Here is a 13,799-nt window from a genome sequence, read left to right on the forward strand (position 1 = left end):
CAGAGAAAGGTTTCTTAGTCATTTTTCCTTCCAGACAAGATTCACAAACACAAAGAGTGTCAACATTTAACTCTCTTAAAGGACCATCCTTTACAAGTCTATTTAATCTTTCTAAAAAAATATGCCCTAACCTTAGGTGCCATAAATATGTTTTATCATTAATGAAAAACTTTTTTTTTTAGTTTTAGGATGTTCTACTTTAAATATTTCGACATTAAGCAGTGGTTGTCATTTGGTCTTAGAATATATAACCCATTTTCCGTTAATGCAATACAAATCATACGTCCATTTCTTAAAATAACAATCTCATTGTTATTAAAAGAAGGCGAATAAAATTGTTCATGCAATTTTGATATAGAAATCAAATTTCTACGAAAACTAGGTATAAAATAAACATTGTTCAAAACCAAATATTTATTATTAAATCTGAGTTTAACAGCTCCCACTGCTCTTGCCGAAACCACTGCACCATTGCCTACTCTCATCGTGAATGACCCATCGACAAGCTCTTCATAAGAACTAAGTATCTGCAAAGAAGAACAAACGTGATTAGTATCCATATAGAAGAATCAATGGCTACTAAACAAGATTCTAGAACAAGTAAATCATATTTACCTTTCTTCTTCTCTTTTAGGTCAGCGAGATACTTGGGACAATTTCTCTTCCATTGACCATCAATCCCACAGTGAAAACATTTTCCTTTGGGCTTTGCAGTGTTGCCTTTCTTTCAATCATTGGAACTCTTCCAATTCTTTTGCTTTTTCTGAATTCCCTTTCCTTTCCATTTATTCTTCCTTTTCAAACTAGATTTGGAGGAAGATGGCTTATTCTCGACAACATTTGTCTCACCTTCTTGAACTTTTCCAATGGAAATAGCCTCAAAAGTTTGCAACTCGTTGAACAATTGTGTCATGTTATAATTGAGCTTGTTCATGACATAGTTGCTCTTGAATTGCAGGAAAGTAGGAGGCAATGATTCTAAAATCATACTCACTTGTGTACCATCATCTATGGTCGCACAATGAGTTTCAGCTTCAGTGAAGTAATTAACCATGTTCAAAACACGTGCACCAACTGATTGCCCTTTTTTCATTTTAGCATTCATATCATTCTTAATGGCCTCATGCTTAGATTGACTAGATCGCTGGCCAAACATTGCTTGTAGAGAATCCATTATCATCTGATAAGCATTATCTACATGCTCGTGCTTTAACCTAAGCACGTCATTCATTCCAGCTAACAGGTAGCCTTTTGCTTTATTTTTTGACGCGATCCATCGATCATAAATTTCTCGTACACTACGAGAAGCATTCAAAGAGGGCTCAGGAGGACATTCCTCCGTTAAGACAAACTTGAGGTTCTCACAGACGAGGGCAATGTTAATGTTACTCTTCCATTTTAAAAAATTTTCGCCAGTCAACTTTTCATAAAGTAAAGCAAGAACGGGGCCGGAAGACATGCTTGCTGAAATATAAAAGTGACATTTAATCAATTGAACACATATCATAGATAAATTTAGGAATAATAAATATGATGTACTATACAATATATTTATTTCACCAATTCCGAGGAAATATAATCTCGCATTTAACAAGTAGCCTTAGGGTCGAACGAATTAAATGACGATTAAATTTAGACTATCTCTATTAATAAATAAAACACTAAGATATCTCATATCTTCACTTCTATTTATTAATTACCATTTAATTTAGCCTAGATGCATTTAAACAATTTAATTGCACCTTTATGAGTGTAACCCACAATTTCAGATTTTAAAACTCAATCCATAATTGTCACCTTAGGGTAGGTAAAGTATGAATTTAATTAAAAATCTTATCCTTTCATAAACTAAGCCTTGAATTTTGATTTAAATGAAAACCTTCTTTATGGAGGATGTCTTATACGTCACTAGGCGCCATTTAAATCTCACGTTACTTTTGTTAATAGTGGAGGCCGTATAATTTATTGTCATATGTTCTTCTCCCACTCATTATAATAATTAAAGTTTCTCAAACTTTTAATTATTTAATTAATTAAATCATCTAATGATTTAATTATAAAAATTACAATCTTATTGTTGTTTTTTATTTTAAATTCAACATGTGTACATTATCACATAATGAATATCATAAAATTTAAATCTAATTTAAACTTGATACCAGATATGCAAAAAATATAAAAGTAGATATTGTTGAAACTCGTAATTTTCCTTATTATCATTAATTGAAAATAAAATTAAAAAATTAAATAAACTTCGAATTAACTTTATAAATCAATTAATTGAAAAATATTTTACATTTTAAAAAAAATTCAATGATATAAGTTAATTTGGGCCCAATACACAATTATTATCTTAAAACATGCTTGACCCAAATTTTTTTTTAAAATTAAATACGTTGCATCAACCTTCTTCTTCCTCAAGCAGCTATGCTGCCATTAAAAAAATTTGCAGCAACTCATCTTGCAATATGGAACATAGGTTCCATCTTCCTCAAGAACTCCATCGAATTTTTCGTACTATAACTCGTCAGACAAGCCACTTTTATCGCATAAGCAAATTTACACGAATTACCGTATGCTAGAAATTCCTCGAGACAATAGACACGAGCCATGGCGGTCCAACCATCCATTGCTCGTACGGTCGTACCGTCATTTTAGTGCCTGCACAACTCGTGCGCGAGCCGATGTCTCGATCCAGCGAGTACAATCACTTGAACCAGCGAATACTAATACTCGACCCAGCGAGCATCTGTATTGGAGCCAACGCACAGGAATCATGGTTTGACGAACCATCCATTGCGCTGCCTCTTAGTTCAAGTTCTCCAATACTGACATCGATCGGAAACCGTTCCCGATAAAGACCGAATTTTATGGTTCGAACAAGTCAAGCTTTTTACAAAGAAGAACTATTCTTTCTTCTCTTGTACAAAATAAGAATTCTTCTTCCAGCTCATTTAGGACACGATAGAATAAATTCATATTTTATATGTAAAATCATCTTATTTGATTTTTTCCATAATTAAGATAATCAAATATCCTCGGCAATCAAAATTTTAACAACTAAATATATAAGCTTTAACAATAACCCATTATCATAATTCTCGTGATTTATATATTCATATGAAAACAATGGCTCTGATATCATTTGTTGGAAATTTATAGAGTCTTCGGAACGATTCCGGCTATAAAAATTATTTTGATCAAATCAGATAAACATAGCAGAAGCGATTACATAATTTCATAAATTACAATTGAACATATGAATATAAATTAATGATGAATTTAAATAAAATTATTTTCTAGAAAAACTAACCTCTTGTAGTTTTCTTTCTTTTTGTGAATCAGAGATATGTAGAAACCAAAGCCTTCCAGTACAATTCTTTCTATCGACACGGTAGTGTGTTGGCACTCAGAAATATACAAACTTAGAAATCAATTTTTTTATATTTTTTTAATAAAATAATAATAATATACAAGTTGATCAATGTTGACTACTTTTTAAAAATCAATAGCCTCTCGTTTTTGAAAAACGTGTATGTCCATTTATGATATTATCACGATAACTAAATTTATAATTATCTCATAATTATAATTTAAATATAATTAATAACTCATATTTAATTATATTTATATCTTAGCATTTGATGATATGGAAACAAATTTCCATAATCTCGTGTGATTTTTAAATTGCATTTCTTATCCGTCATTAATTTGAAAAGCGTACTGGAGACCATGGACTCATAATTAGAAGCTCCAATAAATTAGATAAATAATTTAACACTTTAAATAATTTACCCAACTTATTAATTCCATAATTACTCCACTAAAAATATGAAATTCCACTCTTTTTCATTATAAAATATTTACTCTACAAAACGAGTAGTCCATTGATATAATCATTACATATGAATTAATCCTCCATAGACAATTCATAATTGAAGCTAGGAATTTTCCGTTTACCTCTTCAATTACTTCTTATCCTCATTTACCATTAATTCACTAGTGAGTGGTTCAATTTATAATTCAATTATAAATTAATTCGGCCCACACTCAGTTCTAGAATTAACAAATGAGAGAATTATCTTTCTGCTTCTCGTAAGAAGGAATGGATTCCATGTCTGTGAATTCATATTCTCAACCATTAATTTCAAATGTAAATCTAAAATGCAAGTATTGAGAATGCATAATTGCAAACTTTAAACAAGCAAATCAAGAATCACATTGAAATGAACAGGATTCTATAATCACATCAGGGTTCAGATTTATTCATATATGATCATCTTTATGATTTAATTTAAATTTCATATTAACAACAGAATTTATTTTGAAATGTATAATTAAATCGGTCCAAGTCCTACATAATCTCATTATATATAAATGCCCCCATCTAGATGTCTCTACATCGACAGTCCGGATAAGACGGTCACATTCTTAATGTTCATGGGCCGCATTAGTTATGCTTTAATTAAAGATCCCATAATTTAATTAATTTCATCATGAACTTAATTTAAGTTTATTATCCATAATTTTAATCTTCTTGTATATATAAATTTTATATATACTAAAATCATGGTTACATCCAATAAATTAGAGATTTTTTTATAATATTTAAGACAATAAATTTCATGTAAATATGTTCAATAATAAATGTCACTTTTATTAATAATATAAAAACATAGTCTAATTACAATGTTTTTAAGGCACTATTCCCAATATTATTGTATCTGACTTGATATGATGAAGGGAAAGGAGTCCGAATGTTAGCGTATGTGAAGACAATATTTGCCAATATACTATGTGATTTCTCCAGCAATTACCAGCTAACGAAAAAATTCACCTACTTTGGGCCTTCACTAGTTCAATAATAAACAAGGAACTAGTGCTCATTTAGAGAAAGAGTCCCTAGTGTGAGCTTTGAGAAAACAATATTTACCAAAATGCTAGATTTCTACGTGAGTACGAACACAATTGGCAGTGGAAGCAATGCATGAAATTGGAATGAAGAAAAAAGCTTGGACATGACATGCTTCAAATGAAAGAGGGTAAATTAGTCAATTGGTCTTATCAGCACAAACAAATAAAATAAAGTAAAATAAAATGAAGAGGGTATGAGCACACACAAACACCGACACGTGGACTGATGGATAGTATGAGTTTGATTTTCGAGATTTATAAGCGATTTTCCCTTGTATAATTAATAATCTTAACATCTATTTGCTTAAAACACTATTAAAATAAGAAGATAAGGTATGGATTACCCGTACACACGAGTCGAGTTGAGCTCACGTATCATGCTATTCAAGTTCAACTCGTTTTAAGTTTTGTAACTCGATCTTGACTCGAACTCGATCGAATATTTAATTTCAAGTTCGAGATCGAATCGTGAAAATATCGAGTTACTCGAGCTCGTACTCGAAAATCTCACAAATATTTGCAGCATAATTTTAGAATTTTAATTTTGTGTTTATATGGATAGAAATATTCTTAAATTAAAAATCCTCTAAAAAAGTTAATATTTAATTACTCGAGTAGCTCACGAGCAGTAGAAACGATTAAAACTCGTACTCGATTTGAGTGAAGAGTTGAGTTACTCAGACTCGAATCGAGCTGGTCAAACAAGCTCGAATTAAGTTTTGACCGAACCGCTCATGAGTAGTTTGACTCAGTTGCACTCCTACTATATATGAATATATAATTTTAAATATATGCAATAAAGAAAAATTATTCNTCCCTGAAACGTCTCTCACTCATACTTTAATTAAATAATACTAGAATTTTTTTTATATATAACTCACGAAAATAACTCTTCACTGAAAATAATTAATCAAAGCTTCAATTTGGGAAAAATGCTAAATGAAAAGTTAATTTGATACCATATCCAAATAAATTTCAAGGTCTAAAAAAATTACTCGAACGTCCATAAAATCAAGTATTAAAAAGTAAAAACTCCTCAAAATAAAAATTGAACTTTCATTAAATCCTTTAAAATAACGCGGAAACGAGAGGTCTTTGGGTGTGTATTGTCCAGTCCACTCCAGTCCATTCAAGAGTCGAAGCCTCCACCCTCATCATTTTCCTCACCTGAAACCATCGAACCTATTGAGTCTAATGACTAAACAGATTCTAACCGTGATAGCAATTAATACATATACAAGCACTTGTATTTAAAAAGAATACTTTTAATAAAATACCTCCGACTAAAAAAAAAATCATTAGCACACATATTTTCATAACTCATTTAAAATACTTAACATTATATAGCGTTTCCCCATCATTTATCATAACTCATTTTCGCTGAAGTTTGATCATTGAAAGTGAGTATCATTTATCATTTATCCTCTGTTCGATTGATCAATCTATAAACTATGGTACCTAGCGGCGGGGCGTCAGCAACTCTCGTCACTGAACCGTGGCCTAAAATAGAGTAAGTTCACCGCACTTTTTTACGACGGATCCTTCACATATCCTCTATGTCACAGTCAAATCACATATTTCAAAATAATTTCTTTTCCTTTCCTTTATATAATAAATACCATTTCTTCGAAAATTCTAAAATAAGCATGCCTCGACATTTTAAAGCATAATTAAAACATTTTCGCATCACAAACTTTTCCCTACGTCGATAATACGTTATAAAATCATAAACTTTACGTACGACTCAAAAATATTTTTTTCGGGTTATCGAATTTGCTCGGAACGTTGCCAAAAACCTCGAAACTTTAAATTCTTCGATTTTATACTTTTAACCTCTACCCGAGTCCTCTCTAAGCCATACCATAAATTTATTTACAACCTATCACGTGACTAAACTTGCTACAACATCCCACGAATAAATGATGAACAACTCCACCCAAGCCTCGTTTCGACCCCTACACATATATCCTTCTCTCTAACTCTTCTCGACTCGAACCCGGACACAACCAAGCCCTGAGCACCTTCCTAAGACGCATACCATCCCCTGGACGAGCCCCTCAACCTCCTCATCATATGCTAGAAGCCCCTAAAATCTAGAAAAAAAAAATGTAACCACATCCCGTGCGCCCCTAGCCTTTCGTGCCGAGCCCATGCGTCCCACGTTGCTCCTCCCGACTCCATCCCTTAACCACTACCTTAGGCTCTCCTCTAACCCTAGACCAAGCCCCCATGCAGCCTTTCTACAGCCCCAACCCTTGGCCAAACCGTGAATCGAAGTTGGAACTCGGAAGAGGACAAGTGCGCATTCCCCTCGGTGACAGCACGCGTGCAGCCGTTGTAGCTTGCCTCCCAGCCCTTTGGCTTGACTTCCAGACGACTAAGATTTTGTAAAACCATACATCTAAGATCTAGACATCCCTCCCAAGCGTCCCCTATGGAAGCAATGTTCCGTTGTATCAATAACCATCCAAAACATACGTTAAAACGTCGATACGGTGTATAATGCGTTATAACTTCATAAAAATCGAAACTATAGATGTTATTCATGCAACAAAACATTAAACACGTATATTATGGTTTGAATGATGCAAAAGAAAGCGTTTAGAACGTGACTTTGTGTTTAAAACACATGAAATACGAATATCGGTGCGGTGGAGCGCCTGTGACGAACAGATGACGATTTCTATCCTTTTTTCTTGACAAAACCGACCAAAAAGCCTACCTTAGGGTGCAAGGAAGTCGAGTGATCGTTGTTGGAAAGAAAAATTAGGAAGAAAAAAGAGGAATAAAGGAGAGAAAAATCAAAACTTCCCTTGGAAATTGCAAGGAATCGGTCGCTGCTCTTCACGTAACTCGTGTGTGTGCGTGTATGTGTTTAGGTGTGTGTGCGCGTTTAGTTTAGGACTCTTAAAAAAATAAAAAAATAAAAGGCTTCCTAATCACTTAATTAATGAGCTTAATTAACTCTAGTTTTTAATTAATTAATTAAGTTCATTAAGATTAATAAAATCATTATGCCTCAAATTAAAAGATTTAAAAACACCTATTTCCAGAATTTCATATAAATTACATAAATTCCTTGTTCTCACTAATTAATTTAAATTTGACCTTAAAAATACTAAAATTCTTAAATTATTTAAAATATATATTTTCTTAACTAAACATAAAAATTTAACTTTTAAATATTTAACACCTTAATCGTCTCCGTTCCTCTGACCCCGGCCAACCACCGATATTCGACTTAAAATCTTTAAATTATGAAACCATTCAAAATTACATAATTATCATTTAGTCATTCAAAATATATCATTCATGCATCTAAAAGTATTTAATTAAAATAATTTAGTTTAAAAATTTTCATGCATGTGATTTACATAATCCGATTGTTGAACGTTACAATCTCATATCTGCTCACTTTTTTTATTATAATCTAATATAACAAGGGCTAATAATCTTGAAATAAAAATTAATTATTTTAAAATAACATGTTACAAATAAAATATTCATGAAACCTTTTGTAAATATATATTTTAAAAAATTACTCAGCATTGAAAAATAAAAAAAATAAATTTGTGTAGTACTTTATGAATATTTACATAAAAAAATTTTAAAATAATTTTCTTACATTAATTTTTTTAGTAAACATTTTTTAATATACTATATACTTCGTAGGAAAAATGAATATACAAGTAATATTTTATAAAAAGTAAAAAAGCTCATTTATTTTATAAACAAAATTAGGAAAAGTAACACATAAATTTCCAGGCCAATTTAAAATCTAACCCTAAGCAAATTTTAATTTTAAATATTAGCTTTTTAGAATTCAAAATTTGATAAATAACATCCACTTAAAAAAATAATTAATTAATTAATTAACAAAAGAAGCGTACAAAAGGAGGAAGGAAATCGGTTCTTCTTGTTTCCTCCATTCTTCTCATCCTTCTCACAATGATTCTTCTTTTCTTCATCCTTCACTCTTTGGTCATCTCTTCAATTTTTTTTCTTCCTCTACATTAAGCTAGAGAATATTGTAGTCATTTGTTTTCCTAAAAAAAATTTCAATTTTTCTCAACATTGTCAAAGATTTTAAATCAGGTGTAAGTTCTAATGTCATCTCAATTTTTTTATCGATTTACTGGTTTTTATTACAATGTATATATTATAAATATAATTTTTCATATATTTCATTCTTAATTGTTCGGTCGCCCAAACATTATGGGTTCAGTCGCCTAATTCTGTTTTTCACTCGCCCACTTGATATGTTATGTCATCCAATTATATGTTAAATCATTTAATTTTTATGACATCTTTATTGCTTATTTTGTATAGGAATGACGATTATCCTGATTTTGATTAATTCTAATAGAGAGTGGAAGAATGATGAACGAGGAACTTATACATGGTTATCCGAATCTAAAGAATGGACATCTATTTCCATTGAATGTGTCATGAATGAAATATACGAGACACTTGGTCTGGCTGAATCAGATGTTGAATTGATATTGAGTTATTTACCAGAAGTAGATTCTTGCAAACCATGCCCAATCTATATACGAAATTCACGATCCTTGGGAACATATCTATCATTTGGTAATTCGCGTACTAGAGCTGTTTTGCATGTGGAAGTAATTGAGATTTGTGATATTGGAGTTGATAGAGAAAAAGTTAATGACAGTGATGTGCATTTTGGAGATGTGGAGGGTAGTACTGTGAATTATAATATTAATGTAGAAGATAGAAAAATAAAATGTGATTTTGATGTAAATGTAGAATGTGGAAGAAAGAAAATTGATTAGGATATGGATGCTTTTAATCAGGGTCTTCATGATGAATATTTTGGTTGTACTTTTATCCAAGATGGTTTTGAATTGACTGCAGCAACAAAAGAAGTCGTTGTTGAAGAAGATAATGCCAATAAAAACTTGAACCAAAATGATGTCTTCGATCTACCAAGAACACAAAGTCCACATGTTGATTTCTATCATTTTGATTTAGTGGAAGCGAATACACAAAATTTGTTGGCGATTAACGATGCTGATGGTGCATTTTCATTCACCGATGGATCGAATTTATCAGTTGGTCAAAAGTTCAACAGTAAAAATGAACTTAAGAAAGAATTGACTAAGATTTCTTTAAATGCTTCATTTGAAATGAATGTTGAAAGGTCGACAAAGGCACTTTATGTGGTGGGATGCATTACAGAAAAATGCAGTTGGAGAGTGCGAGCAACACGAAAGGCTAATTCAACTCAGTTTGAAATTCAAATTCATTGTAACATACACACATGTGACCTTTCTGACATAAGACGAAGTCACCGACAAGCAAGTTCTATTGTAGTTGCAGATGTATTGCTAGAAAATTTAAGAGGGCAACAAATCACCCCCGTGCCAAAAACAATAATGACGATGATGCAAAATAAAGGGCTTGGTGTTAGCTACTATAAAGCTTGGAAAGGCAAGCAACTTGCTTTTAATCATTTGAGGGGAGATCCAGAAGAGAGTTACAGAACTTTGCCAGCTTATTTATTTGTTGTTAAGTAAGTGAACAAAGATACTATAACTCATTTGGAAACTAACTCTAGTGGAAGATTTAAATACATGTTCCTAGCTTATGGGGTATGTATCCCTGGGTTTCGTAGGATGCGAAAAGTTATAGCAATTGATGGGACTTTTTTGAAGGGAAAATATAGAGGTGTTTTGCTTCTTGCAACAACCCAAGATAGAGATTTACATCAATACCCCATTGCATGGGCTGTTGTTGACTCAGAGAATGAAATGTCATGGACTTGGTTTTTGCAGAAATTGCATGAACTGATTCCAAATGATCCTGATTTGGTAATTATCTCTGACAGACATGCTGCCATTATCAGCTCAGTGGCTGTTGTGTACAAGCACTCGCATCATCTACATTGCACATGGCACCTTTCGCAAAATATCGGTACCCATTGTGGTAAAAAAGGTGGTGGGGTTGAGTTGTTCATGCAAACTGCATATGCTTGCAAAATGTCCGACTTTAACATGTTGTATGAGAAGTTGAAAAATCCATACCCAAGTTTGGCTTCATATCTTGAGAAAAGCAGTTCACCAAATAAATGGTCTAGAGCTTTCCGCCGAGGTAACCGATATGATATTATGACAACCAATGGGACTGAGTCGATAAATTCTAGATTGTCTGAGGAAAGAGAGTTACCAATCATAGCACTGTTGAATGCAATTCAAAATATGCTTTCAGTTTGTTTCACCAAACACCGCACAGCAGCAGAGTTAGCTTCATGCAGAACGAAGTTGACTCCATCTATAGAGTTGATTTTGCGAACTAGGTTTACTCAATCACAATGTCTAAAGGTAACTCAGTTGAATTATTCTGAATATCATGTAGTTGGTGATGATACAGATGAAATAATTGATTTATCCACCTACTCCTGCAGTTCTTGTGTGTTTCAATGTGATAAAATTCCATGTAAACACGCATTAGCAGCTTGTCATCTAGCAAATTTTGGTATCTATGAGTCGTGCTCACCTTATTACCTTGTGCATATGTGGCGTCAAGCCTACTCGGGTACCATTTACCCCGTGACTCATTCAAGAGATTGGAAGATTCCCGATTATATTTCTAATTTGGAAATGCTACCTCCTAACTTCAAGCCAAAACGAGGGCGACCAAATAAACGAAGAAGACCATCTATTGGAGAGTTCGGACGACAACCAAAAAAGAAATGCAGCTTATGCAATGATGTTGGACATTATAAGACGCAATGTACTCGTAAAACCACTTGATGTACTAGAAAATATTGTTTTTTGAAAGTGGATGGTTGGATGTTTTTTTTTAAATGTAATTGAACATTAATGATTTAGTATGAATGAATCAAAGATATTTTGTATTATTCAATGTATAAAAGGTGATCAAATTAATGTTTTGTGGACTATTTATTATATTATAGTATATTATAATCGTGTGAGTACAAAATAATTCAAAGAGCGACTGAGTGATATATGATTCTTATAATAGAAAATATGACAACTTCACGTTTGGGGTCTATTTACTCTTTTTCACACTATGTTTAATTTTTACTATATAACTCAGTCGTCATTCGGTCGCCCTCTGTCATTTTTGCCTTATTTCACATTATGTTTAATTTCGTAATTTGTTATCCATGAAAACATATCATAATATAGTAAATAGGATATAAAACATGAGTTTGCTCAATTTGTTTTTACCATATCACTCAATCATCATTTGGTCGCCCTCAATCGCTTTTTAGTTTATTTCACACTATTTTTCATTTTATAATCTCTTATCCATAAAAATATATCATATTATATTAAGTAGCATATAAAACATGAGCTTGGTCACTATTTTTTACTATATAACTCAGTCGCCATTCGGTCGCTCCCAGTCGCCATTCGGTCGCCCTCAGTCATTTTTTCCTTATTTCACACTATGTTTAATTTCGTTATTTCTTATCCATGAAAACATATCATAATATAGTAAATAGGATATAAAACACAAGTTTGCTCACTTTGTTTTTACCATATCACTCAATCATCATTCGGTCGCCCTAAATCATTTTTGGCTTATTTCACACTATGTTTAATTTCGTAATTTCTTATCCATGGAGCAAATAACTAAACCATGGAATCCATGGAATGTAAAACAAATAATTAAAGACTCACTATAAAAATGTAAAACAAATAACTAAACCATGGAATCCAAAAAAAAAAAAAAAANCACCTCGATGGTCTTGATCACCCATGCACCACAATCACCTCTTGCAAAATTAATATTATTAAAATTAATCATGGAATAAATGTAAAATAAAATAAAATTGAATTTGGTAAAACAAACCTAGCAATATTCTGAGGGAATGACGGCGGTCGTGTAATCTTCCATGTATCGGTTGTTACTACGCCCACAATATTCAATAATTGAGGAATTAGAACTTGTAGCGGACGAACATACGACTCCATGTTAATCTCTTTGGTTAAACAGATTCCACAATCATAAATTATGATAGATGTGGCCTTTATATCGATTTTTACAGCAACCCAATGGTTGGGGACATGGTAAGGCACAAGGATAAATGATGTTTCTTTCCATAGCAATGATTTCCATTTTCTACTTGATCCTTCAGCCATTCGAATCAAATCCTCCCAATGACAATGAGACATACCCTTTTCAGCTTTGGAATGGACAACACCCAAAATTCCATTAAAATAACCACCCATTATAGCAATGTCTTGTGCCACTAAATGAGGATACTTTTTTTGAAGCACCAAAAACCCATTCATGCATTCGTTAATGTGCTGTAAATAAGAAAAAGATTAATGATTAGCACAAAACACATGAAGAACATATATATTAATTAAATAGATGAAATCATATATACTCACAGAAGATCCAAGCCACGACCTAGACAAGAGCAAATCATTAAACCATTTCTTATCGTAGGCGGCCATTAGGCATTGACGAGTGCCTTTCATTGTTTAATTTTCTTTTTCAAAGCTATAGTTAGCTTCGGTGACTTTGCTATTTGAAGTGGTTGAAATGTGCCACTACATGATCCAAGTTGATGTCTAACTAATACAGGGGGCGTTTCTGATAATTGCATGAAAGACGACGATAAGTACGATGAATTCTTGATTTGCCTCTTAACCCTGACATAGGTTAATAACATGTTATTGTAAGATTTTTTATCATCATTATTGTTTGCATCTCCAACTGGCTGGGCATTGGCAGCTCCTTCATCAACTACGAATCGTTGGGGAGTGTGCAAGAAATGTTTGCTTGGTTGGATGATGGAGTGTCCATTTTGAGGAGATGTAGAACTTGTGTATGTAAAAATATATATATCTTAAAATATTTAATCAGGTGACATGACTTATCCA

At 32.4% G+C, this 13,799-nt stretch overlaps 2 protein-coding genes across 2 annotated transcripts; one reads left to right on the top strand and one right to left on the bottom strand.

The window, feature by feature from the left end:
- Positions 1-386: 386 nt before the first annotated feature.
- On the bottom strand, positions 387-2,083 carry LOC140989064 (uncharacterized). The gene is made up of 2 exons (XM_073458241.1): positions 616-2,083; positions 387-527 (listed from the first exon to the last, which is right to left on the bottom strand). Exon 1 carries the CDS (start codon positions 1,505-1,507, stop codon positions 728-730), a length of 780 nt encoding a protein of 259 aa, XP_073314342.1. The 5' UTR covers positions 1,508-2,083; the 3' UTR covers positions 387-527; positions 616-727.
- An 8,470-nt stretch (positions 2,084-10,553) lies between these two features.
- On the top strand, positions 10,554-11,690 carry LOC140988418 (uncharacterized). Its single transcript, XM_073457434.1, has one exon. It carries the CDS (start codon positions 10,554-10,556, stop codon positions 11,688-11,690), a length of 1,137 nt encoding a protein of 378 aa, XP_073313535.1.
- The last annotated feature ends 2,109 nt before the right edge of the window (positions 11,691-13,799 follow it).

Source organism: Primulina huaijiensis, chromosome 11 (genome assembly GCF_012295235.1).
Source record: "Primulina huaijiensis isolate GDHJ02 chromosome 11, ASM1229523v2, whole genome shotgun sequence".
Lineage (NCBI taxonomy): Eukaryota > Viridiplantae > Streptophyta > Magnoliopsida > Lamiales > Gesneriaceae > Primulina > Primulina huaijiensis.

Coding starts and splice junctions, on each gene's coding strand:
- LOC140989064 (XM_073458241.1), bottom strand. CDS start 1,507: ATGATATGTGTTCAATTGATTAAATGTCACTTTTATATTTCAGCAAGC.
- LOC140988418 (XM_073457434.1), top strand. CDS start 10,554: ATGCGAAAAGTTATAGCAATTGATGGGACTTTTTTGAAGGGAAAATAT.